General features: G+C 44.2%; 1 protein-coding gene across 3 annotated transcripts in view; it reads right to left on the minus strand.

Moving 5' to 3' along the window:
• The window catches only part of arb2a (ARB2 cotranscriptional regulator A), a 150,022-nt gene that overhangs the window by 17,754 nt on the left and 105,124 nt on the right, over nt 1–27,144 (minus strand). Inside the window, exon 11 of one of the 3 annotated variants that reach the window (XM_068310629.1) lies at nt 6,124–6,751. The exons of 1 other annotated variant lie outside the window; for it this stretch is intronic. In XM_068310629.1, the coding sequence (XP_068166730.1) occupies nt 6,591–6,751 (161 nt within the window). In that variant the 3' untranslated portion in view covers nt 6,124–6,590. Of the gene's footprint in view, nt 1–6,123; nt 6,752–24,891; nt 25,180–27,144 lie in introns of those variants that run through there. One more of the 3 variants, XM_068310632.1, reaches the window with a different exon arrangement.

Raw genomic sequence — 27,144 nt, forward strand, 5'->3', positions numbered from 1 at the left:
ATGGCCGCTGAAAATGAGACTACAGCCTCAGGTTCGCTCGTATAGGCGACAAAAGGAGTTGTCGGTCCAGATAAAAATGTTCTTGTGAAGAATTGGAGACCTTTTTCATGCGATAAAATCGACTATGAGCCATTTTCCGATGAAGGTTTCACGTCTTTCCTTTTTTAGGGGCAAACATTTCAGTAAACTTACTCAAAAGACAACATTTATTATTTTATTTTAAATTAATAATTTCCTATTATATAAGCTCCTTTGTTTTCATTCGATATTTTATATTGTGCAGCTTTGTTAATATGAAATTCAAAGTACTATTCTTTCACACACATATATATATATATATATACATATATACATATATATAATTCATAAATTAATTTTTTTATTGTTAAATAACATTTGACAATAACGTTGTTTGAATTTTATTGTTCATTCCGTTTATATTTAAATAATCATGGATAAAATTTTAAAACTTTAACTCGTTGGAAAACAAGTGGATAAAATTCAATAAATAAAGTTGGGAAGCTGGTGGGGGTAATTTAGAGATGAGTCTGAGATCTGTGAGCAATAATTTTACACCCCTTCTAATAGAAGTAGTAAAGAAACACCCCCCCCCCACTCACCTACAGCTGGCTCCAGCGCACTAAAACAGTTTGTCTAAAGTGTGCAAATGAACGGGGACGCACGCAAACAAGCACATTTGTGCGAATCTTTGAAATGTGAAGAATCGCAGTTGTAAAGGACTGAAGGCTTTCAGTCACATGCTTGCAGCCTGAGAAAGGCCCCAACGCGGGCCCACCTAGAGCCCCTTCATCTTGACTCCCATTCATCAAGACAAAATGACCAATGTTCCCTGTAAGCCGTCGGTGGCCTGTTAAACTAGGCCAATGAGCTGTGTTATACTTCCTTCCCTCCCTCCTTCATCACTGCTCTCCTAACATCGCTTTCCCTGAAATCATCAGAGTATAGCCGCGAATCTTAAAAGTCAGAGCCCATTCGTCAAATGTATTGCATTACAGAGGGTGTGTGTGTGTGTATGTGTGTGTGTTTTTACAGCAGGAGTCTTTAGGCCAGCAGAGTATCAGAGGAGGTGTAATTGAGGGGGCGGTGAAGGGATAGAGTAGCGGTCCGCCTGAAAGCTGCTATTAAAGCCAAATGGACTGAACACCGTAAAACGGCTCTGCCAACAGCTGTCCCACAATCCGAGTCTTATATGCCAGGATCCGGGCGCGCAACGCGCACACATTAACGCTGCTGATGTAGTGGCTCCTTAGAAGTATTAGACAGCAAAGATGAAAAGAAAAATACCAACGAATAGGAATACTCCTTTATGTTATAAAGGGACTCCAGGCAACTTGTGTTTCCTGGTCCCTGAAGGCGTCATTGCCTCTCCTCGTAATAACCCGGGGAATTTCGACGGGATGGCCGATTTGCTTTGCATATTTCCTCACATTATGGTTATGATATTCCCTTTTTTTTTTTCCCCCCCGTGGAGCATCGTGACAGGTGAGCGCAAAGGTATAGAGGAGCTGTGAGCGCTCGTATATAGCGCATGACTGTTTTAAAGGGAGGCACCCACCCAAACACCCCCATAATGATGTTTTCCTGCAGGTGTGCATATATAAATAAAAATGATATCACGTCAAGAGATTGGCGTCAACAGATAAGGATTAAAGTATATATTTACATGTTTTTTATGGGGACTCATAGGAGTCCGCAGCAGCCCACTTTGGGCGACACCTGTGCGCCAGACCCCCACCCCACTCTCTTGGAGAATGACACCCTGTCTCACCCACTCCCGGATGCGTTGTTGTCTCAGCATTGCGAGTCTTTATTATCTTTATTAGGAGAGAGGTGACTGAAGAAGAGTTGTTTCCACTGGATTAAATGATTTCTCTGCAAGTCAATGAATATGTAATGACGTCTATAACGAAACCGGTCGGTGGGTTCCGTCTTCTGAACACCCCCCCCCGCCCCGTTAAAGACCTCTTCCACGAAAAAGAAGGGGAGGGGGGCGAGAAAAAAAAACACAGTATAGAGACTGGGATAGAAAAGGAAAAAGGGGGAGAGAATAGGGGAAGGGAAGAAGGGATACAATCTTGAATGCACCACCAAGCTTAAGCCAGGACCCCCCACCCCCACCCCCCCTGTCAATAGATGAAAAAGTATTTGCTCATGTCCTGAGAGAAAGAGGGTGGGGGTTCTTTTTGTGGCAAGGATGGAAGGGGGTGCATTTCCATTTTTAAAAAAAAAACTGCTATGGAAATATAGTTTCTGATAAGCAGTCATGCCATTAAAGTAATTGAATTGATAGAGAGGGGTGGGGGTGGGGGTGGTGGTGGTGGGGGGGGAAAGTTCTCCACCATGATTGTTAAAGACATTTCTCCCTCAGTATCCCCGATAAAACATTGATTGTTGCAGTTAGCTGACCCGTAAAATTTGGGGGTTAGTTTTCTCTTCTGAGCTGAGCATATAATTATGCAAATAGTGATCTGACAGTGATCCGCTGGAGGAGTGCTGAAGGAGTAGAAGTGGGAGAAGGAGAGGGAGGGAGGGAGGGGGGGTGTTTCTGTCAGAGAGGGGGGTGACATTCCAACTTTGCTTAATGCCTGTTTCCTTTGGAGAGAGTTCATCTTCTGCGCGTATCAGAGAGGGTCGGTGCAAGCAAGCGTGACAACAACTCTGTTCAAGTAGAAATTGAAATATCAGGTCCGTGGCAGCGCAGGGGTTCCACGACTTTTTCATGTCAAGGAACCCAACCCAAACCGACCCACTCCTCCGAATATCTGAAAAAAAAAAAAGACAAAAAAGAAGAAGAAGAAGAAGGAATTGCAACACAGACCCCCCATCTGGAAGGATTTGGTCCCAAAGCTCCGCAGCTGATGTTATTTTCTATTGGAGGTTCAGTGGAGCTGTCTGAACCGGGAGTTAAGGACAATCACTGAGAGAAAGAAACCTATAATCATATCAGTCATACCTATTAAACATTCACACGCTGCGCTAACTTCAAGCCATGCAGTTAAAAAAAAACCCCCCAAAAAACAACCCCAAAACACACACACTCATTAAGAGTATTTTAGTTTGAAGCAAGGATTCCTCCTCGGAGCGTCCTGAGAAGTTTTTTTTTTTTTTTTTTTAAAGAAATTGAGAAGCCCCCCCTCCCTCCATCCCTCCCTCCCGCATGAAGGAATTATGAATTACGAGACGACCACATGTGGTTAAAATGATGCATGGGTGATGAGAACCACCCGACGATAAGCTGGATACTTTCTATTTAACCAAATGCTAAGAAACAGAATGCTTAGAATTTATCTGAAACTAAAAAAAAAAAAGAAAAGAAAAAAGAAATCGATTAAAAAAAAAGTTTCCTCTGGATCTGATCGGGGGTGTAAATTGAAGCAGAAACTGAACAGACTCACAATTACAGGTGCAGATTTACGGTTTATTTCCCTGCACATCGCTGACAGGTCGATGTTTCTGCGCCATTGCTTTAGATAGAAAGTATTTTAATTAATTAAATCCAGAAAATTATAGTATGAGCTAAGAGACCTCCTCTGACGTCACAGGAGCAGGTCTGAAGTCTCGTTCTCAGAAAGTTAAAAAGCATTTAAATAAATAAATTTAAAAAAAAAAGTTGCGCCCGATCCACGCGTGTGCGCGCTTGATTGAATGCCTCTCTTTAATCAGCGGGCCTGACACGGTGCGGGGTGTGTGTGTGTGGGGGGGGGGGGGGGCGCCTGGTTCCACTTGTTGTTCAGGGGTTAATGGAAAAGATTTCTAAAGATTTATTGAGGGGGCGTTTAATGACCTGATCGGTTTCACCGCGTGAAAACAAATGGTGCTGTGCTGTAAAACCTCGCTGAGTTGCGGGGGTGGGGGCCACACTTTGGCAAAATTAATGACCAAAAAGAAGGGAATTACTGTTTATGGTTTGTTTTCCTCGGTGACACACTTTTACTGGCCATAAGCAGGTGGAAGATATTGCTTTCTGTCACAGGAGCGTGACCCGTGGGACGTATTTTACATTTAGATCTTGAAGCGTAACTTTTACGCATTCAAGTGAGTTTAAAGTCCGTAAAGAGTCAAGAAAAAAACACTTCAGACTGACCGATATTTGATGCAGGTCGGTTAAATTTCACAGGTGACATCTGTGGGACTCTTCTGCCCCCCTGCAGCCACCGGCTGTCCCTCTTTGCGTTGCCATTCGATTTATTTTTAATTATTTTTTTTGTAACACAGTCCTGTCCTGTTCTGCATCAGCATCAGTGAAATAACACAGATGGTCGCCAAGCAAAGCAAAAATCAAAATACTGATGGATAAAATACCAAAACACTCATTTTATACCACCAAATATGCAAAAGTGGATTTTATTAGCATTTGACAGGTTGAATAGATCAATTGCACAATTTGAAATAAATCATGTCAAGACTAATTACTGCGTTTAAAATATAAAACAAAACAAAACAGCAGTTTGGATCCCAAATAATCAAATTAGAATGAGAAAATAAGATTTAAGAAAAATATGTGACCTGAAGATTAATCTTGGTTTCATACAATCCAAAGGATTTTACTGTAAAAAACCCTAAAACAAACTAACAAGCAAAATACACTAAATAGGCATGTTCCTGAAACAAATGCAACATATTAAACATCTGCAAAAAATAATGTCTTCAAAAGCAGTAGGCAAAATTAGACCCCTTTTGTTCTGCAGACTTTACTTTGGGTTTCGGATATTTAGTTCCGTTCACATATGGCTTGCTGGATATTACTGAAAAAAGTGAACAGAGACTTGTTTATTCCTAAGGCAACAATATACAAATTACAGAGAGAAAAATGAACTGATCGTAGCTGAAAAGGAGAAAGATGAGCAACAGTATCTCGAAACGAAACTCATCAAATCAAATAATAAGACAAGTTCTTTTGCAGAAACCTGGAGAGATCTGAATCAAATTAAAAGGAAATTAGGCCTGCAACCATCAGCCACAGTTGTCTCATTACAGCAGAGAGATAATCCACAAAAGCCTTAAACCGCGAGGCAGGACAGACGGGACTTCACAGTGTAAAAGTTTAACAACTGTAATAAGTACAAAATAAAAAAAAAAGTATATATTTGAGACCTGTCTAAGGTATCATAAGTTTTTTTTTTAAACTAATGTCACCACACATTAGAAATGTATTCCATTAAGCCTTGAGTGGTTTATAAAACACACCAGCCTTGTGTAAAATACGTTATCATGTTTTTGTCACATAGTCAGATTATGTGCAGCTGAGCAGGGAGCTGACTTTGTCAATTTAAAGTACACAAGAAATGTACTTTGGCTGGAAAAGGGGGGGGGGGGTATAAAAGGGGTAAGAATTGATGTTACATTTCTCTAACATCTAAGGAAATATCATTCAGGCTTAGAATTACACTGAAATCTGGGATTTCCTGACATGTGTAAGGGGATATATTGAGGCTTTATGAGTGTTGTGAGCTGACTTCTGGATCCTGTGGAAATGAGATATCTCTCAAACCCATTGTGATGGTTGGCTTTAAGTAATTTTAAATATGCTCAGCATCCTGGATTTCCTATATTCAGCACAGGTTGTGTTTGTTTTATTTGTTTCATCGCATTCGATCAACCAGAGGCATCAATTTCAAGGATATCAAAGTGAAGGAAAAAAAAAAGTATACCGGTAAATTTATAATAAACACAGGCTTTAGAGATGTTATGAAGAAGAAGAAAAAAACAGCTCAGAGAAGTATTGGCTAAAAATCAAATGAATGTGTGTCTGAGGCATTGGATTTAAATTTAGCTCAAAGTTGAGAGATAAAAAAATAAGATAAGTCTTATTATAAGTCAGGAATATACAGGAATCAAAACCTCAAAAACTGCATGTGCAGAGTTTAAGAAAGTAATGAAATTACAACCTTTTGTTGGACGAAACTATGTTTACCAGTAAAGAGTGTGCATTCATTCTAAATAAAAAGGTTTGTGATGAGTAAAAGCTAAAAAACGAAAAAAACGAAAAGAGGGGTACAGATTGGGTCCAAATAATAATGAACCTCAGCAGAAGATGCCGTACAGCATGAGCTGATTTCGGGTAAGCAGCTCAGGCTTTAGGACCGGTTGGGGAGGTGGTGGTGGTGGTGGTGGGGGGGGGGGGGGGACTGAGCAGTGCAGACTGGAGGGCAGGCGGGGCATTAACTCAGTTCAGGCTGATGTCAGGACAATTAGAGGTGCACCACGGTGCATTGTGCACCGTGGCTGTCAGCCTTAATCTCCTCTGCTGTGGTCCATACCCACAGCTAGGCCACAGCCCACGGGAAGCGCTAACACTCAGACCCATATTGCTTTGACAGTTGCGCTCATCTAGAAGTAATGCAAAACGTTATTGTGATGTATACACGGTGACCCTGTACTCTTGTGTCTTTCAACAACAAGGCTATGTGTGTGTGTGGAGCCAGGAAAGGCTGGAAGGGAGAAATGATACAGAGAGGATGGAGGGAGGTTAAAGAGGGAAGAGAAGAAGAAAAAAAAACCCCAGCAGAATGCAGTGTTAACCTCCCATTTTTTTGCGGTGCAGAAAGGCCGCGCTGCTATTCGGTCGTTTATAAATCTTGGTGTTTGCTTTTGAGGGAGCTGCTCCGCGTGGTGACGATGTTGGAGGTCTCCTCCGCCTCCTCGTCCTCCTTCAGATCCAAGACCTCGCTAAAGAACCTGAAGATGGAGTTGAAACTCTTCCAGGAGGTCAGCTCGTGCCTCTCGGTACCTACATGTAAAAGATACACAGTCACACAAGAACACAATGACATGCGAGGGGAGGGGGGTCACAAAATATTTGGTTACTGTCTATCTGCAGGCGGAGGAGGCGTTGGATGAATGCTCTGATATTGTTAAGCTCTGCATCCAGAGTTCCTTCTTAGGTAGAAATAAATGACCACCATGAGGCTGTCAACTCCCACAATGCACTGCTTTGCTCCATACAAGCTTAAAGTCTCGAGCATGAGAGCCACGCCAGCCTGTGACCTATTAGTCCAACGGGATAGTTTGAATATGTTATCCAAGAGGATACCTGATAACGGCGCTGCATGTCCTTCTTTCCATCTCAGAATCAGAGTCATGCACAATGGGCACACTAAGCAAAACCAGTGGAGCGGTAGTCATTCATTCTAAAGGGGCTGATTGAGGATAAGCAAGACAGAAGCTGCAGAGAGTAGCGAGCATATCAAGTGGTCTGGTGGTGGTGGTGGGTGGGGGGGCAGCAGTGCTGGGTTTCCCTCTGACCTTCTTCGGGTTAGCCGGTTCCCAAGTTGGGGGTCACACCGGGGCTTGAAATCTGGTCCAGTCGCCTCGGGTTCCTGTCCTCCTCAGAGGTTAGGGTATCGCTGGCCACCTCTCTGGGTAGATGGCCAACATGTTTCCCAGCAGCCGGCCCGGTCCTGCTCACTAGACGCCTCAGCGACTGACGACGGCCGCGGCTACGCCAGCGCCGCTAACCATTCAGTGCGCTGGTAGATAATAGCATGTTTAGCTAACAACACAACCGCAACTGGCCTTGAGGAACCACGCTGATGCGCCCCCCTCGTCTCCCGGAGGGAATAAAGGTTTGCTGATGCGTTATTAGAAGTGTCAGGATCTAAAATAATAAAAACGCTCGTAGCGTTCGCAGGGATGAATTCTTCAAGTAATGAGTTTTTCTTTTATGAATCCTTATTTGCCCATTTAAGCCTGTTTTATGTTGTTCTCGGGACGTGGTTTTGTTTTTTAAGATAAGAAAATTAAAAACGACTCCCTGCAATTTTCTCAGGAGGATTAAAGTAAAAAGATATGCTTAGCATCTGAAATCAGTGAAGGTAATATGAAAACAAGTCCCGGCAGGGAACTGGTTGGAAACCACGGCCCTGGTGGACGAGTTGCATCCGTAGTACATTAAAAATACCTCTCCTCCTTTCTCTTTCCTTCCTGACTTCCTCCCCTTTCTGCTCTATAAAAAGATAGACTGGAAGGCCGCGGGGATACAATTAGGAAGCACCTTAAAGGTGCTCTCAGCGCAGATAGGCCTCTGATGACCACTGCACTGACCCCATGTTTATTAGATTGAACCCTGCCTGGACGCATTAATGGAGATGGTGCATGCACGCTCATGCTTGTGTGTGTGTGTGTGTGTGTGTGTGTGTGTGTGTGAGCGTTGCACCGGGGGTAAGTACATGGTATTTGACTGAGGGTGGATTTTAGGTTCTGTTGCTGGTGGTGTGTGTGTGTGTGTGTGTGTGTAATTTGTGTGTAGGAGTATGTCAGGAGGTTTTGGATCACTCTGAGATAAGGGACTTTGCTGCATCCCATACAGCCAGCAGACAGCCGTTAGTGCCTTAGGGTTAAATTTACTGGCACGAGCAATCATGGGAGTCAATAACCCAGCCGTCTCGGCGACTCTGCTACCTATGTGGGACGCAACACAATGTCCATTCTTGGAAAAACAAAGACACAGCCCACACACACCTGTAATCCATCATTTATACCCCGTTTGAAGAACCGTGCACTTTTTTCCACCTTCTACAGTTTCGCCGTCTCGTCCTCGTACCCACGGATTCTCTCCTGCTCTAGTGTTTTCACTTCTGTTTTGTCCTCTTTATTTTATGTTTTTTCTTTTTTCTCCTCCTGCAGGAGCGATCAATGCCTCGGCGCTCTCTCATTCACCCTGAACTGGCGGTGAACTCCTCCGGAACGCCGCCAGCCTCTCCACCCTATCCCATCGCAGTTCGGGGTCACCAGGGGGGCGTCTCTGTGCCAATATGTAGATGAGCCCGTGTCCCTCCAATGACTCTGTTGTGAAGCTCCTCCCTTCTATATGGTGGAGAGAACCTACCCCCCCCCCCCACCTGGAAAACACTCACACACACATAAACCCACGCTCACACCGGCTTTAAATAGACCTTTAACAGCTCATGTCCACTCTTCCTTTAATAGCTAAAGTGTGTTGAACCTAATGGAAGTTGTCAAACCTGAGATGTGACCGCTGATTTAGAGGGGGACCCCTCCACACCCCCCCCCACACCTCCATGACTAGCCTCTAAAGATGGAACGAGAGTGAGAGAGGGGGAGAATTACCTCACCTATTCCACAAATCAAAGTAATCGATGGGGCGTCATCTGGGTGTATCTCGTGTGGGACGTGATCCCATAAACAGCCCCCGCCGACAACGACTTACTCCTCAACTCCGGCCCCTGACTTGACAAAAGTTTTTGGACCAATAAACACATTTTTTTTCTCTCTTTCTCACCATTGATTTCACATCTTGCTTAAAGGCATTATGAAATGAAAAGCTCTTAATTAAGTGAATCTTTTGGTGCAAATTGATAAAAAACTTCACTGACTTCTTTGCATGAATGTAAATCAATTGCACGCACTAATTTTAACAAGATCATTGTTAATTGCATTACTTTAATAAAGTTTATTTTGAATGCAGCAATCACATTCCTGTTAGCTCCACCATGCTGTGCATTGTCTTGGGGGGTGTGTGTGTGGGGAAATATAAAAGTCTTTCCTTCCATGATGAGTTTTCATTAACATCGGTCAACGGTGAGCTCAAAAGAGATGGAAATTTGAGGTGAGACACACACACACACACACATGCACACACACACACACAATGATGCTTCACTGTGATGCAAGAAAGGCCCGATATAAAAACAAGGCCAGAGGTGAACGCTCCCGTTCGGCGCTCTCTGCTCAGGTCACAATGAAGTCGGAGTCCGGTGGCCAACCGGCGGCCCGTGTTTGTTCATTCCGTGTGTGTGTGTGTGTGTGTGTGTTTGTCAGACGCCGGGGAGAACGCCTCATTAAGTGACAGGCAGAGGAGAGTATTTGATCCTAGATATTTAGCCTCCTCCACTCTGTCACAGCCACTGGAGCCCTCTCAAGGTAATTGACTGACTGTTTGATCTTCCTCCGATTCAACACGGCTACAAGACGCCGACACACACACACACACTCACACACACACACACACACACACACACACACACACACACTCACACAAACGTCACTACTCATCGAAGCAAATTCACTCAGATTCGACGGAAATAGAAATACATAACGTTTTTTTTTTTTTTTGTGAGTCATACAAGACATTTTAAAGCAGATTTAAAGCAAAATCCATGTTCACGAGTATTTATTATTTGTCGAGGTTGTCCAACAGCACGTTCTGTGTGTTATAACTGGTCACCACAAAAGGCAGTTCTACAACGTGTTGTATTCCTATCACCCAACACAATGACACAGATGTCACGAGCATTGAGAGAGCATTCAAGTGGCGCGCCGGCTGCAGGAATGTCAAGACTCAAATGTTCGTTTCACTGCCATAAACCGTCTCTCGAGCATTGGCAGGACATCTGACCATCCCCGCTGTCGCAGATGACGTGTAACCATGCCAACCATGGCCCTCAACAGCCGCACTCTTCACCTGCATGGCTGGGAAACATCGACCCTCCAGGCAGATGAAGCATCTGTATGCTTGCTATGACGAACCCGTTTGCAGCTGGTCGTCATGACGTTTTTTTCGGCTTGGCGAAAGCTCGCTTTCTGTAGCGTCGGACGTGTTAGAGAGGTGGGTGATGGAATGAAGCAGGTGATGATGGAACGCCCCATGGTTTCAATGAGGTTGTGCTAATGTGAAACTACTTTGCATGTCTACGTTTTTTCTATTTTTGTGGTAGAGGTAAGTTTTAAGACTTTAAAAAAAAAAAAAGGTTGAGCAGCGAAACGTTCCAATGAATATAATTTTTTGCACTCGCCATAACAAGAACCTGAAGCCCATTTGCTGCCGACACATCCTAAGCAGCACAACAATGGACAGTTTCATATCACAGCGGTCTGTAGATGATTCCAGGATGCTGAGAAGAACTCAAGTTTGAGATGGGATTCCTGCACGGATCCAGCAGCCTCACATCACCATTGGAGATGAAGGGATCAACATTCCACAGACCATAATCGACTTGATCCACTATAAATGTAAAGGAGGAAGGACACCCCCACCAGATACCGACTCATCTTCCTCCTCTGTGACCAAAAGGATCAGATCCGTAATCCTAGTCGTGAGTCCGATCATGTTCTCGTCCAGCTGCGTGTTTTATAGCAGCATTTTATCGTGAACTAATCCGGGGGGACACCTGTGCGACCATCATGTTGACACACCACAACTGGACAAGATTAAATGCTCACGTAAAGCTGTTATAACAAATCACAAATCTTACAATATGACATAAATTATAGTTTTACTTAAATTTTTGAAAATGGAATCAAAAACAAGATAATAAAGTGTAAATTTGCGTAGATTGCATTCACTACCACATGCAGCGCTTCATCACTATAAACCCCGATAAACAAACAAAACAATGTAAAATCCACTCACACACACACAAACACACACACACACACACACACACACACACACACACACACACACACACACACACACACACACACACACACACACACACACACACACACGCACAGAGTTGTTATCATTGGTGTGCAGTGAGGTAAGGGAACAGGGGAGGAGAGTTTTGAGCTGTTAAAAAGGAAACAAGGAATCTCCTCCATAGCTATGGGCCATGCTTTCTTCCCCCCACACCAAACGCCGCATGCTGTTACAAATGGTAATCGGCTCTGATTGTCACAAATTTCAAAACAAACGCTAGGTGACTGAAAAGCCAAAGTGACGCCCCGAGTGATACTCCGACAGAAAGCTTGAATCAAAGCACGCCGACTATAATTAGGTTCCATCTGGGCTACATTATTTAAAGCCGCAGCAGTTAATTGCTTGTGTACAAATGGCCTATTTTATTTGAATCAAACTTTTTTTTGTGATTCCTAATTACACTGATGTGAAGGGGGCCATATCTCTTCACTTTATTTATAATATAAATACATATTCAAATTATTAAGAGGACTTTGAGGCGAGGGAAATGTAAAATGATGATACTTTGCCTTGAATGGATCTGATTTATTTAATTACGAGTGTTTAATCAAGTATCCTTGGCTAAATATTTAATGAACTTCAATTACAAAAAAAAAAAATGGCAGTTTAACATTGATATAATCACAAAGTGGAAATAACAAAAAAATAAAATAAATTACTAGCAGGTTTGATGTGAATACTGGACGCAAAAGCAAACATTTTCTCATTTCCTCTTGTCAAAGTTTTCATCAAAATCTAACACAAACTGCGTTTTCTTATCGATTTCCTATCGGAGGTAACCTGAGCTTTTGTTTTATCTTGATATGAGATGGAGCCGTTGCGTTGCGTTGCGGACCCTGGTTGGCTGTAACCTTAGCCGGTGTGCTGTTTGTGGAAACTATCTGTTGCGTGGATCAGCAGTGAGCAATCGCTATCTGTATCCTGGTTGTCAGAGGATCGGATTTCCGTCCCTGACGCTCTCTGATATTAGATGATCTTCAGTGTGTGTGTGCGCTTGTGTGTGTGTAGAGTTTGAGAGAGTGTGTGTGCACAATGTAATGTGTGTATGTTATCCTTGTGAGATGTGGAGGCAGTTATGTGTGTTTTCATCTCACTTTTCCGACATGCGTAAAGGTCAAGAAGTCATTTTGTCTCACGTGGCTTGTCTGTCAAAAGAAGGGGCAGAATATGTTGCCGCGGGAGACGAGGTCAGACGGAGACCAGGCAGGTGACAGTTGGTCAGCCGCGCCGCCGTGGCAACTCGGGTCCTTAGCGACTAAACGTGAAGATGTTGTGCTCAGTCAGAAACTAATTAAATCTAAATTTACACCCCCTCCTTACTGCCGCCGCTCAATTTCCACAAAGGGTGAAGACGTCCGCGTCAACCTAACAGGTATAATCAGAATTCTGTTTACGCCACGCTACGCTGTGTCCATTTTTAATAAAATAAATAGGGTACAACGGGATACGCATGCATTGTAAAAAAAAAAAAAAAAGACAAAAAAACTACTTAAAAAAGAGCTCATTTCATCACACTAGCAATACCACTGCTGCTTCTTGAAGGCAATTCATTTTTAATGCTCATCAGTAAGCCCCCACCACCACCACTACCACCTCTCCATCTCCCTCGCACTGCTTTTAATTACTTTGCTTATTATTGCGTGTTGTTGTTTGACAAAAACAAGGCAGAACTCATTACAAATCCAGAGATGAGGAACCTGAATCACTAGCTACAGGGGCCGCTGAGGGGACTCGGTATTTATTCAGAATAGCACACAAACGGGGGTGGGGGGGTGGGGTAGATAAGGAGGAACAAAATCGAGTGAAAGCCTAGAGAGGGGAGAATATCGCATTAACTTGTTTAAATCATCACCCGACGTAAGCTACTTTACGTTCCATACAATAACTCCAGGAAGAGGGAAACTTGTGACAACAAGGACTCCACATAAAAGAAAGTGCAGCTCTGTTCTCCTACTTTCTTCTACTTTCTCCTTCAGTTCCCTCCCTTCATCTCCCTTCCCCGCTCTCTCCTCCCTTACCCAGACACCGAGACTGCACTGAGTGCTTTTTTATTTTAACGTGAATGAGTGGCCTTGGCCGTCATAAAAGACCCTTGCTTTTATAGACTTGGAGCGGAGTATTTACAAGATAACCCTGGTCCAAGGACGGCACAAGCTATTTGATACCGGTGTCAGACTCTCCCCTCTCCTCTCAGTAAAAATCAAAAGCCCAAACATGCCCTCGCCTCCAACAGCACCTCTCAATGTCAGGTTTTTAAAAAAATTTTTTTTTTTACTGTGCTCTACTGAAAGGGGATGAGACACTTAAGCATCCGTGTGTGGCATTTCACAAAATGTTGGATGTTTTCTCATTTACGTCTGAGATTAGATGAACAGTTCCATTAACTATAAATATTTAGATACACACTCAAATTAATTCAAGATAGCTCAAGCAAATGAAAATATGTTGTTAATAATTGGTCCAAGTGTTTTCAAGGCAAAACAAAGTAGACAGAAATATAACAAGCTTTATGATGTGCAATAAAAGAGTTTAATTTATAGATTAAAATACTGAAAAACAGACAACAGAACAAGAAGGTAAAGAATTATACTTGTATATATAAAAGAGTGTGTTTTCATTTCATTAAATCGTTTGAATGTACAGTAATCCCTTATTTATTCGTGCTTCAAGATGCACGGATTCAATACATCGCAGATTTTTAGTAGGTGGTCACGTGATACCGTACGCGCATGCTATTGGCTGACAGCATCTGTGTGTGCACTGTGTTCCGAGACTCGCAGAACTCAGCACACTGCCGTGTATAAAAGAAACACTTTAATACAAAAGTGCTTTAAACAAGCTATTACACTGTTGGAAAAGGTAATACAGATATAACATGGTTTAATATAAGTATGGGAAGGGTACATAAATGTTTAAATTACTGTAAAAAAAGAAATAATTTGTCGCCATATTTGGAATTTTGTTTTTCACAGGTGGTCCTGGAATGCATTAATCGCAAGTAATGCCCCCCCAGGTAACCATCCACCCTTCACCACTCTACAAAGACAGTTTACTCTTTGGACTTCTTTACTTCTTTTCTTCGTCTGTAAACACCAACCATATATATCTCACTGTAATGTAAATCGTAAATAGTTTATTTTTTATTTTTTTCAATTCCTTATTCCTTATTGCTTCTCTTCCACCTTTTGATGCACCGACACCGCGTCAAGTTCCTCGTGTGGTAAACTTTATTGCACCTGGTAATAAACTTTTTTCTCATTCTGATTCTGATTCTAACGAGAGATTACTGTATCATTATAAATGGCTGAGAAGACAATTTCAAGAAAACAATTGGGACAGAACTGATAAAAAAGTAAATAAAAAAGTTTGAAATCATCCGTGTCACCATGTCTGTTTTAAAGAAGCACCCCCGCATGCGTGTACCTGTTGATTCAGCGCACGCCTGGCAGGGGGACTTCTAGAAACGACCAGACCCAGTGACTGAGTGGTCACACACATGTGCATGGAGGGGCCTTGTTGGGAGCGCCACCCAGACATTAGCACTGTAAACAGCGCAGGCCTCCTTCCCCTGTCCAGGCCTTTTGTTCCATCTGCACCACCATTGGTTAGGACTTAAATGGCAAACACTCAGGGGCTGCTAGCTCGCCTGACACGGTTTTGTTTTTGGCCTATTGAGGAGCAATGGAGAGCTTCTGTTTCTATGCGCCGGCACAATGTGTCTCAAAAGCAGCATGGCTGAAAAGAGAGGCCCCCACAAAGACTGTCCATTAGTGGAAAAATCCTGCATGCATGAGCGTACGTGCACCAGCACACGCATGGTGATGCCTGGGCAGGGGGTCAGGAAAGACAACCTTGACAAAGATAATGGTGGACACGGAGCATGTGCGCATGCGAGAGCGCCCCCCGTGCACACGCTAACTCGCGCAAGGCTACGGTCTTTACAGCCAATCCAACGGGCTCTCGCCGGGCCACCTCGCTGTACGACGCTCATTCCTCACTCATATAAATACACAAACTCTGCTCCACTTCAACACAATGAGGTCTGGAACGCACACTCACACACGTCTACAATATCAGACACACATCACTCAGTCACAAAGGAGGCGGTGGAGGAGAAGACTGCTAAAAGAGGCCCCCCCTTGCACCTGTAAGAACGACAGGCTGTATTCAAAAGCAATGGTCACAGAATGGACGCCTTGGAGTGTGAGAACCCCCCCCCACCCAACCCCCCTCTCCACAGAAGGCCATGGTGACACACCTTGCATACAGCCCTGCCTCACTAACCAGGTTGTCTAATCTCTATTAAGGTCTAGCGCTTGGCCATTAACACCTCTTTGTGAAGATTTTTTTCCTTTTTCTCGGGGCGTTTTGTTTCCACTCAGGTCTGCCGGCTGTATTTGTGCGTTTGTGTGCACAATTACCACAAAAAAATACAGATTTCTGCAAAAACTCTGCAGGTCAAGAAGATCCCACGCTTTGTAACATACAGAGAGGTAAAAATAGCGTGTGAGATGCCAGGATGAAGAGAATAAAGGATAGAGGGTAGCATATATGAAGAGCTGTGTGTGTGTGTGTGGGGGGGGGGCACCGTCAGATGAGGGAGGAGCGGGCCGAAGGCGGAGATAGCAGTGAGTGGGTGTTGAGGGCGGAGCGGGTCTGAAATAGATCACTTAAGGGAACAAAGTGTAATTAATGGGTCGCCACAGATAAGGGGGCTCTGGCCCTATCTGGGAATGTGCTAATGGAGACGACACACACTCAACACGATCAGTGGACAGCCCTTCTTTGTGTATGTGTGTGTGTGTGTGTGTGAGTGAGTGTGTGTGTGCAACACACACTATGGATGCTAAGGTGACAGGCTAACACGGTTTCCTCCATGACGAAGATCTGCCATTCCTGCAATCAGGAAGAACACAGGCAGAAACACACACACACACACACACACACACACACACACACACACACACACACACACACACACACACACACACACACACACACACACACACACACACACACACACACACACACACACACACACACACACACACACACACACACTCATAACACAGACACGGATCTCTGCCGGTCCGCCTCCAGACGTAGACGTCCCGCTCACATCAAATAATGAGCGATGTTATTACACTTGGCCGGCCAGCGCGTCTTCAGTGGCGGGGAGGTGGTTGTTTACGGAGAGATGGAGGAGGAGGAAGCCGTCTGGTCAAGAGCAGGTCAGACCTGAAGTGTTCTAAGAGAAGCAAACTGACACAAACCTCTCCTCTGACTTCCTGCCTGCGTCAGGGGAACCTTACTGGAGCCAAAGGGGGCCCGGGTGTGTGTGTCAGACACGTGTGTGTGTGTGTGTGTGTGTGTGTGTGTGTGTGTGTGTGAGTGTGTGTGTGTGTGTATGTGAACACGTGTATGTGTTAAACCTCTGGGGTCAGTAGAGGGTTGGCAAGAGCACACATGTGGTGGGTCAGCGAGATGGTTTGTGATGGACAAGGCAAGACCAGGAGGATTTCCCCCGTTTGTCCAAGAGAGAGCAGAGTGGCCACAACACACACACACACACACACACACACACACACACACACACACACACACACACACACACACACACACACACACACACACACGCACACGCCTGTCTCCGGATTGTATTTCTTGTGTGCATGTGCGTCTCTCATGGTCACACAACCTGGGGCGATCCACTTCGCTGTGGTTTAGTCAGACAACCCAAGGCCACATTGACACAATGCATGACTTAATAAAACAGGGACCACTGGCTCGGTGCCATCGATACAAGGTGTGCGAATAATCAAAAAACCAAACACATATCTTACATCGTTATGGAAATGTTCTACTTAATAAAATTACAGTCACCATGACAAGTCAATAAATATCACACCGAGTAGATGTGACAGTCTTTAAACACAAGGGCGTGACCTCGGCAATGGCGAACCTTGCACTGATTTGTTATGTGTGTTGACAGCGGCCTGAAAAAGTGTGTTTTGTTTGCCTGTGAGTGTGTGACTAACCACCGGGAGGTTAAACGGAGAGGGGCGAGACTCGATGTGTCAGGACAAGGGGAGAACAGCTTTAAAGACTCAACATCAAGGAGTCTGTAACACACACACACGCGCACTGAGACACACAAACAAACCGACGGACAGTCCATTGCTCCTAGCATATCTCTACTTTGTCCTTGGACTGTCTGAATACCACTGGAGGTGAGCACGATTTGAGACAGCAAGTGGGAACAAGAGAAAGGGAGATGGAGAGAGAGCGAGCGAAAGAAAGAGGGAGAGAGTTGAGGGGGGAAGAAAGCTGAACATGATAGAGGGAAGGAGAGGGAGAGAAAAGAGGCGCCCCTCAATGACATCTACAGAGATAACTCACTCTCCAGAGCTTCTTTTCTCTTGCTATCACTTTCCCAGGCAGCGTTCGCGCCACATAAGGCTTCAAACGCGTATGCGTGAGTGTGTGTCTATTAACATGGTGTGTGTGTGTGTGTGTGTGTGTGTGTGTTGATGGAGTGACAGTGGTGTTTGTGGCAAATCCAGTGTGCATGAAGAGAAAAAATGTCAAAAGAACTGAGATGATCTGAAAATGCCATCATGCACAATTATGTGCATGCGGAATAGAGCGCTTTGCTATATGGTGGCCAGAAAAAAGCCCCGTGTGGTCAGATTCCACGATGGCTGTCAGTGGTTTGTGTGCAAAAACTATAATTAAATCAAAGAGAGATGCGTGAAAACGGGTTTGCACATCACGCTGGTGTTTAATTGTATAGATAACGAAGGAAGTCGATAATACAAAACAAGCTCACGCTGTATATATTCATGGAAGATTAATTTTGTTGCGAGTCTGCACTCAGATGGCTGCTTAAGAAACGATGTACAGAACAAAACACAAACAACAGCTGGCTCGCCTGATTGACTGAAAGTTAACTTTGGGAAAAACAAAGTACTGGGCCAGCGGTGGGTCACGGCGATGTTGAAAACACCCAGACGAAACAGCGTGAAAGCGCCAAAACGGTCCTCGATGCTGCCACCGTTGTTGGAAACAGTCCCCTTTGTAGGCACAGACAACTGTGGGGAAGAGTTAACCTTTTGGAAGGCAGCTTCAAGTCCCAGCTGTATGCATTTTTCATAGAAACGCGTGAGTCAGAGAGAATAATTATCTCCTCTCGCTCCACGAAGGAGGCAAAGGGGTTGCATCCCCCTGTCTGGTTTCCGTAAATGAGCAAAGTCCTGAGATGGAGTCTCGGTGATGAGGAGACAGAAAACCAGGCTGTACGGATTCATAAATAGAGGAAGAAATAGAACTTTGTGAGCATAATAGCTAGACCGATGATGAGCAGCGGCGATGGAAACCGCTTGAGAAAGTTTGCTGAGGAACCTGATAAACACACCTGTTAAGCTACCTTCAGCAATCACCGTGAGATATCTCGGCTTTTGTGTTAATTTCAAACACATCACTGCAATTGTGGTGTGAAGCTGTTGTCACAGGGGATTGGATGGCAAAAAAAAAAAAAAAGTTTAATGACGCAGGTAGCTAGTGCTATAAAGTCCACTATTACATGTAGTCCTTATATGAAGCATTTCTAGAGATCCTCAACTCCTGAATTTTGAAACAACTGCATGGAACAAAACTCTTTGCAGACCTTGAATAAGACAGACACATGATAATACCATCAGAAGAACATCAGGACTGAATACCATCTGCACAGAAGTCCTCCTAGGATAAAAGCTAAGGAATAACTGAAGGGTTTAATGGTGAGTTTTCAAAGCTGGCGCCGTGAAGGCCGTCGTAACTTTTGGAAAGCTTGGTCAACTCTGGATCAAGCTGATGAGAGTCAACTACTCTGCTTCAAACCTTCAGAACCGGTCGTTCTCCTGAATGTAGGATATTCAGGTTGTTCTCCTGAATATCCTACACCTTAAGACACGGCCCAAACCAGTGGCGCTGACTCTTTGTCTGTCTCTCGGTTGCATGGTGTTTGTCCCGGAAGAACTTTCCAAACCACAGACGAACAAACGTGGACAAACACACACACACACACACACAGACAAACAAGTGGAACAGTGTCTGCCACCAGGACAAGGCCACCGATCTCTGTTCCAGAGAGGCTTTCGATCGCCTCTTGAGGGGTCACAATCGACACACACACACACACACACACACACACACACACACACACACACACACACACACACACACACACACACACACACACACACACACACACACTTTATCTGACAGGAACAGCTAACACCAGAATACACACACAGTCCTGCCCTGACCTTGCAGCACTTCAAGACTGATCAAAAATAGTATCTGGGATCAAATGTAGGGTGCCGACGTGCCGGGAGTATTTCATTTTTTTGCACGTATGTGTTTTTTTGTATGTTTGTGTAGCTGTGGGGGAGGGTCATGGGGGGGCCCTCACCGTCTCAATCCGCCACTATTGACTGCTGAGCAGAGAGATTGTGTCAAGCGGTCAACAGTAAATTGAATAAACTGATCAATAACCTCGCACTTGTCAGGAGGGACGAAGGCACCTTTAAAAACATAGAGTGGCCCAACTTGAACTGTGTGGGAGGGGGGCCATTTATCAAATCACGTAGAGCTCCACCAGCTCGCCCCAGGTTTGTCCTCCATCCATGACATGTGGAACGCTACCTCTCAATAACACTGTAGGGCTTAAAGAGGTGGGGGCAGGAGGGTTCAACAACAGGAAGTCATGAGGAAATAAAAAAAAAATATTTAAAAGAGATAACAGACATATTATGAGCAGCGGCTTATCTCTAGCCATCAGAGGAAGAGTGTGATTAATTATGACAAAGTGAGGATGAAGCAGGTGATGAGAAAAAGTGGAAGTTGAAAAAAAAAATTGGGGGACAGAAAGAGACGGCAAGAAACTGCATAAGGAGACAAAAAATCCTCTGTCATAACGGAAACAAGCAGTCGTTTCCCAACGACCTGTTTACAAGGTAAAATTTACACCTATCAATTCAAACACTGCTTTATCTGCACTCAAGTGCTAAGTGATATGATTCCACTTTTTATAGCAGAATCCACTATAATATAGTGGATTCCACTACATACACACACTCCAATCCATTGCCGCCCCGGTTCCTCTGGAACCCATGTGATTCTGCACGCCTCATGCACCGACTTTCTACTGTACAACCCCCCCCCACCACCACCGAGGGATAAAGTAGTATGTTAAGCCCCTCCGTAAGCAAACTGTAGCCTCAGACACATGTGTACCTATATTCATTCATACACACACACCCACCCTCACCACCAGACATGCACACCCATTAGGTAGTTTAACCTTCCCCTTGTATTTATTGCTGTGTTGGCGATGTCCCATTACACAGCGGCAAACTCTGACCTCTCGGCCTTTCTGATGACCCCTCAGATCTCGCTGAGTTGTACTAATATTCCACTTAGGCTGTTCTGGGTTAGAAACATCGTTCAACCCGCCAAAGGGCCAAGAAGGGCACTGGGAACAACCCTAGAAGGTCAAAGCGCTGCCTAATGGTGGATCAAGCGATCACTCAAGACTAGGGAAACCAACCCGACCATTCCCGGTTGGACGTCTTTCCCTCCGTCTCGTCTGTACATCCTGACAGCAGATCTTCAGCTGTAATGTCTAGGATTACATCCCACACCAAAAGGCTTAACGGGTTGGTTCATGTGGGAAGAGGATTTTGATGACATCACAATTTTACAGTAAATACCAATACAATAAAAATGTCTTAAGTCATATATGTGATGAATTAAATATCACATGTGAGCATCCTGACAGAATAAAACTCTGGACTCTATTCTCATTACACCGTTACATAATGAATCAATTTATCTGACTTCCCCTACGCCTCTCTTCTTCTTTTCTAAACCCTTCTCCAGAACTTTTCCACCATTTCATCTTTGCATCACACCGGTCTCTCTTCCTCCACCTCCCTCTTTTTTACTTATTCTTTGCCATCTCTTCTTCCTCAGCTATATGCCTACACAGTGTTTGTGTGAGCAGAAAAATTTCCACTTCGTCTCTGGGGGAAACTGTGTTTTTCTCCGCACTTCTCTTGTATGTTTTCCGTGCTGCCAAAGCTTCCTCTTCCTGCATGAAGAGGGGGGGGTTCACTCAATCGGCGGCTGTCCCATAAGGGACGCCACAGTGTGATGTTACAATCTCCCCATCCAGAGGGATGCTGTCTCTACTTCCCTCTTTCTCTCTCTCTGGCTGCTCTTTTCTCCCTTTCTCTGTGAGAGAATCATGCCCTTATTTTTCTTTCATCTCTGACTTTTCTCTTACCCTGTTCTCCGTCATTGACTTTCTTCATCTGTTCATCTGGCTTTTACCCCGGGTAACACTTTTCAACTTCCATGCTCTGCTTTCCTCACTATCCTTATTCCAACTGACGTGCACACACATTTAAAAAAAAAACAAACTAAAAGTCATAACCAATTGAATTTGACTAAACGTTTGGATGCAATACACCTTTTAGATTCCCTGAAAATTCGTTGGAGGTTTCTTCAATTAGGACACTCTAAGAAACCAAAGCCCTTCTTGAACATAGCCACAGGGAGATGGCTGACGACCGCCCAGACACCAGTCCAGGGGACCCCCCCCAACATATGGTTCAGAGCTGTCCTGATCTAGTGTCCCTCCCCAACTTTGAACCGGGCAATATGGCCATACAAAGAAGCAGGAAAAGAAGGATAACCTTTAAAACACTAAAGTCAGAAGATGATGTGTGTACGTGGAAAAAAGGAGGGTACTCATTCGGGAAAGATCTGTTGAATTCACTGAGCTTTATTTAAATGACAGGGAGAAACAAAGTTGGTCTAAAACTCGATTCCCTCTGGTTCACCAAACTGACTGTTTTGCTAAATCCAAAAACATCAACACAAAATGAGACAAATCCTTATTAGTACGATGATACCAGATTTTCACTGTGTGATTATCATTGCTGTCCAAAAAGATTTCATTCTAGTGATATTATATATGTGATGCCTGGTGGTGAATTAATTAATTCATTTCATTCATTTTTAACTTTTGTTCATTGTGTGTTTTCTTGTTTTTTCAAAAATTATTTACGCACAAAAGAAGTATTGAGCGATTAGCGTCAATTGCACAAAAAGAACAATTACACTGAACAAACAGAGGAAAAGCAATCACATGGAATAATAAACAACAAATCCACAAGGCCAACCATCTGCGCTGTATTATTTCTATGATATTATCATACTGTATGTGTGCTATTGATGTAATGTCATTATTTAATTTTAAAGTATTGCATTCATCATCATTCCATGCTATGGAATTCTGCAGTGCATCACATTTAATTTCATACGAAATATCTGTGGTGCATGTAAGCCTGAAATCTTAAATTCATTGATAAGCACATGTTTACTGGATGACGTTGCATGCTTTAGATTTTTTTTTTTTTGTTGAGCTGTAAATAGACCAAAACAAACAAAAACGAGCTTTGCATGAAAAACAGTTTCCACCAATCCATTACCCTGTTTTTATTTATAACAGTGCTAGGGGGAAATAGCAGTCTCCTTATAATCTCCATTAAAATTTGTTGTTTCCAAAGCCCCTTATTAGCCGTATCTCCCTGTAAGCAAGCATCTCATCACTTAAAAATTGTGGAATTGGTAACTCTACAGCGAAAGCTGCAGATGGGAACGCAACTTGGCTATAGCGTTCACATAAAGATGCCAGTACATACATACATACACAGTGAAATACTGTAGGTAGCACATAGACATGAGGACTGGGATTTTAATGGTTGAAGAAGGGCTTCAGTTTGTTCGGATACAGAGTCATGCCTTGGCTCGAAAAGATGAGATGCTGTGTGGGTGAGATTCCCTTGACCTGCCATCTATGGACAGGGTCTTCGGTTAATTAAGTTTCTAGTACATCTAACAGCATGGCAATTATGTTTGGAGTTCTCTTTGGAGATTAACATAGAGGCCTCTAAATCCACCTCACAATTTCATTTCATTCAACAAGATTTCTTTTCTCTTTTCTAAAGGTTCATATCGCCAATGCGATATGGGGGTGGAGGACAGTACATGTGCATATGCTTCTAAGTGTGTTTCTGTTGGGTTTTTTTGTGTGTATCTGGTTAGTCTCTTCATGTGTGTATCTGGTTACTGTGCTGGAGTGATAGATAAAGATGTGGAGGGAGCTCTTTTCAATGTACATTCTGCCATGTCTATGTGGGAGAAAGGTGTTGAACTAAAATACTGGATTCAGGAGTTGGAGGGAATTCACCTCTCTAAATATTGCTCTTGGCTGAGGATGACAAAGAATGATTGCAAGGTGAAGAGCGAGTCGACTGTCTGTCAACACAAAAGCAGACTCAGGTGTGTGATGTTAATGTAATCCTCGGTGTAACTGATGAGTGCAGAGGGCACAAAGTATTTGAACATTTGCTAGGCATGCTATCGCTTTGCTTATGCAGGAAAATACGCACTGATACATACATGCATGGATATTCATTTTCATGCATTCATGTTTGTTGAAGTGGAGCTCCGGGGCCACAGCTAAGGACTCCATATCAAAAAGGTGCTGACATGGTAGCAAAGTTAAACGCATTTAATTGGCACTTGAACCCGCTCGCTGATAATAAGGGCATTGATAATGTCTCTTAGAGCCACATAAACAAAGAAACAACAGAGACCAAAGAGTCAGAGGGTGACGGTAAATCTCAGAAAGCTAAGTTAGCATCAATTCTATAGAATGGACTAGATGTTTGACCACCTAACTACTTACAAGCTGGTGGTCACAGCTTTGGTAAGACAGTCTAAGTCGGTGTGTCTTCACAGGGCAGTACATTGAGCAGCTTTGCACTTTATGCTGCTATGAGCAATTATCAAAGCCGGTCACACTCACGCATGGGAAGTCAAGGTTCCCAGGTTTCGTGCTTGGTCGTTTGGCTTAGGGCAGTGTGTGTGTGTGTGTGTGTGTGTGTGTGTGTGTGTGTGTGTGTGTGCGCGTGTGTTTAAAGGGATCAGTGCATTGTTTGATCATTGCCGCGTATCGTTGAGTCCAGCCATTAAAGGGCATTTCATTTGTGCGCCTAATGAACAATGACGAGAGTCGGCTGGAGACAGAGACGGAAAGACGAAGACGCAGACGGATAAAAAACAAGCAGAGAGACGCCAAAGTGGCAGAGACAGGGTGGAACAGAGATTTATTGAGGGAGTTTGAAACAGAGCCATGACAAGAGACAAGTACAATGCAACAGCTGAATAGTGACTATCAACCCAGGCTGGGCAGTTCAGATAGCTCAAGCGGGAGTGGAGGGGGACAAGGGAGGGTAGTGGACTTGTGGGTCCTGTCCTGCCCTCGACCTGCAAATGCTGGCACACCCTGTCCTGCTGCCGGCTAAATAAAGAGCCCCAGGGTGGGCTGGGCTGGGCGGCAGGAGAAACAGACACAAAGTCGGCATAACCCGGCTAATCTCATTAGGGAGGCAGTCCTGCCAAGCTGCCGGGGGTCAACCAGAGTGCCACGTCATTCAATGCACCCTTGGCACTCCCTGTGACATCCAGGCAGGTTTGGTTTGAGACTTATGACCAGTGGAGGTGAAGGGCAAGGAGAGGTGTAGTCTGTTGGTGGAGCTGGGTAGCGGTCAGTAACGATAAGAGGAGAGATTAAACCAAATGGTTGAGTTTGTCGATGGTCGAGTCTGTGTGTGGAAAAGAGGTTGTGAAAGGGAGGAAAAAACAAAAAAAAATTATTAAAGAAAAATGAGAATGAAATGAAACAGATAACAAAAAAAAGCAAAGGAGAAGGGGACAGGGTGAGGAGGAGCGAGATAAAGAGAGAAGGAGGGAAGGAGAGGTGGAGAAAGAACCAGTGAGGACGGATAAGCAGCTTCCTCCTCTGCAGCTTGGTTTAATGTATTTACAGCGGATTGCATCAGGGTGCTAAAGTTAAAAGGGCCATTGCCATCCAACAGGGTCATCTGTAGTATGATGTGTCTCTCACAAAAGGTGATGTGTGTCACTGAGATCACTCACACACACACACACACACAAAGACACACAAAGATACAGTTCTTTCCCCTGGGCTAGACTGAACGCAGTCGGGAGCTGATACGATGGCCCTTTAAGCTCCAGCTCCTTGTGCAGGGTTGACATTCAGCAACGTGGGCAAAGGTAGCAGTTTAGAACCATGAAAACACCTCGGGCCTGTCAACACCGTAACGGCACGATGCTCCCAAACCGGGTCAGCCATGTCATCTGGCATTACCTGCTCAGCATCACCAGTATTACCAGCACAGCTCACTGTGGACAGAAAACTATCGCCGTAGGTGAAAGGAGGTGAAACCAAGCAGTGGGCATGATAGAAAGCAGGGAACTTGTTGGTCTGAAGTCTGCTTTAGTCACCCTTGATGACTAAAACAGACTTGCAGCATTTTGGCTGGGACTGCTATCATTAGCCGCTAACCAGTGCCAGTTACCATACTTAGTGGTTTTTAAAAATGAAGTGGGAAAATGGGGGAAAAAAACCAACCCAACCATCGTTTCAGAGAACATTTTGTTTGCCCAACTCTGTATAATCGAAGACACCCGGCTGAATGATGGGATAGGTGACTTCCGTGATAACTGCTTGACTGTCAGTGTGACTCTCTGGCTAGCAAGCTGACTGCCTGGATGGCTGGCTAGATTCCCAGCCGGGTGGCCTGGTTGGTGTGCTGGCTGCTGTCTGGATAATAGCAGAGTTTATGTTATTGTTAAGCTCTACTCGACACACTGAGTGTGTTTAGACGTGCCCTGTAAACTGTGCATAAGAGCATCCACTGGATATTGAGGCCCTCATCCAAAACCCTCCTAAAATAGGCAGAGATGGAGTCGGGGTAAAGGGGGGAGGCAGAAAGCTACAGAGGGAAGGGAACCAAAGGGAAAGGTTGAGAGTTTGCAGCTGAGTTCAGGCGGCCTATGCACCACTGTGGGCCCCCGGCCAAGGTTGAGATTGGGATAAGCGCCTGACAGTTCCACTGTGAAATGGGATCAGAGGAAGGACAGAGGGAGGGATGGAAGGATGGAGGAAAGGCTTTGGGGTGTAACTGTATGAATAGGCTACAGTTGGCATTGAGATTTGAAATTGTTTAACAAGCTGGCGTCAGAATATGCTGCCGAAAGTGGAGCTGACTGAATTGCGGTTGAACACGGGAACATGCTTAGAAGAATTTCTTTTCACTTTTAGGAGTTTTTGCTAATACTGCTAATTGCAGGATTCGATTAGATTCCAAAAGTAGCACAAAACCAATGGCAGAGGAAATCATCTTTGTTCATCAAATTATATGATATGACTCTCATATTGCTTTGAAAAGTTGATAAATAAAATAGATGGAGTTGTGAGAGTAGAAGTGAGCCTCCAAAAGTAAAAGTTTCAATGCAGTATGCTGAAGTGCCCAAGGGGCTATTTCACAGCAGGTGCCAGGGTTTCCAAATTAAAAGCTGATCAAGCTAACCTTACAGTTACCTCAGTGTAAATGCCGTACAGTCGAGACTGGGAGCGCTCTTATCCTCTCAGCAGGAGAGAAAAAAGTCGAGGGTGTATGTGTGTGTGGAGTTAAGAAAGGATCTTTAGGAAAGCGAGGCTCTCCTGAATAATTTTGGAGGGGGGTGAACAGTGCAGAGTTCAG

This window comes from Antennarius striatus, chromosome 3, assembly GCF_040054535.1.
Source record: "Antennarius striatus isolate MH-2024 chromosome 3, ASM4005453v1, whole genome shotgun sequence".
Classification (NCBI taxonomy): Eukaryota; Metazoa; Chordata; class Actinopteri; order Lophiiformes; family Antennariidae; genus Antennarius; species Antennarius striatus.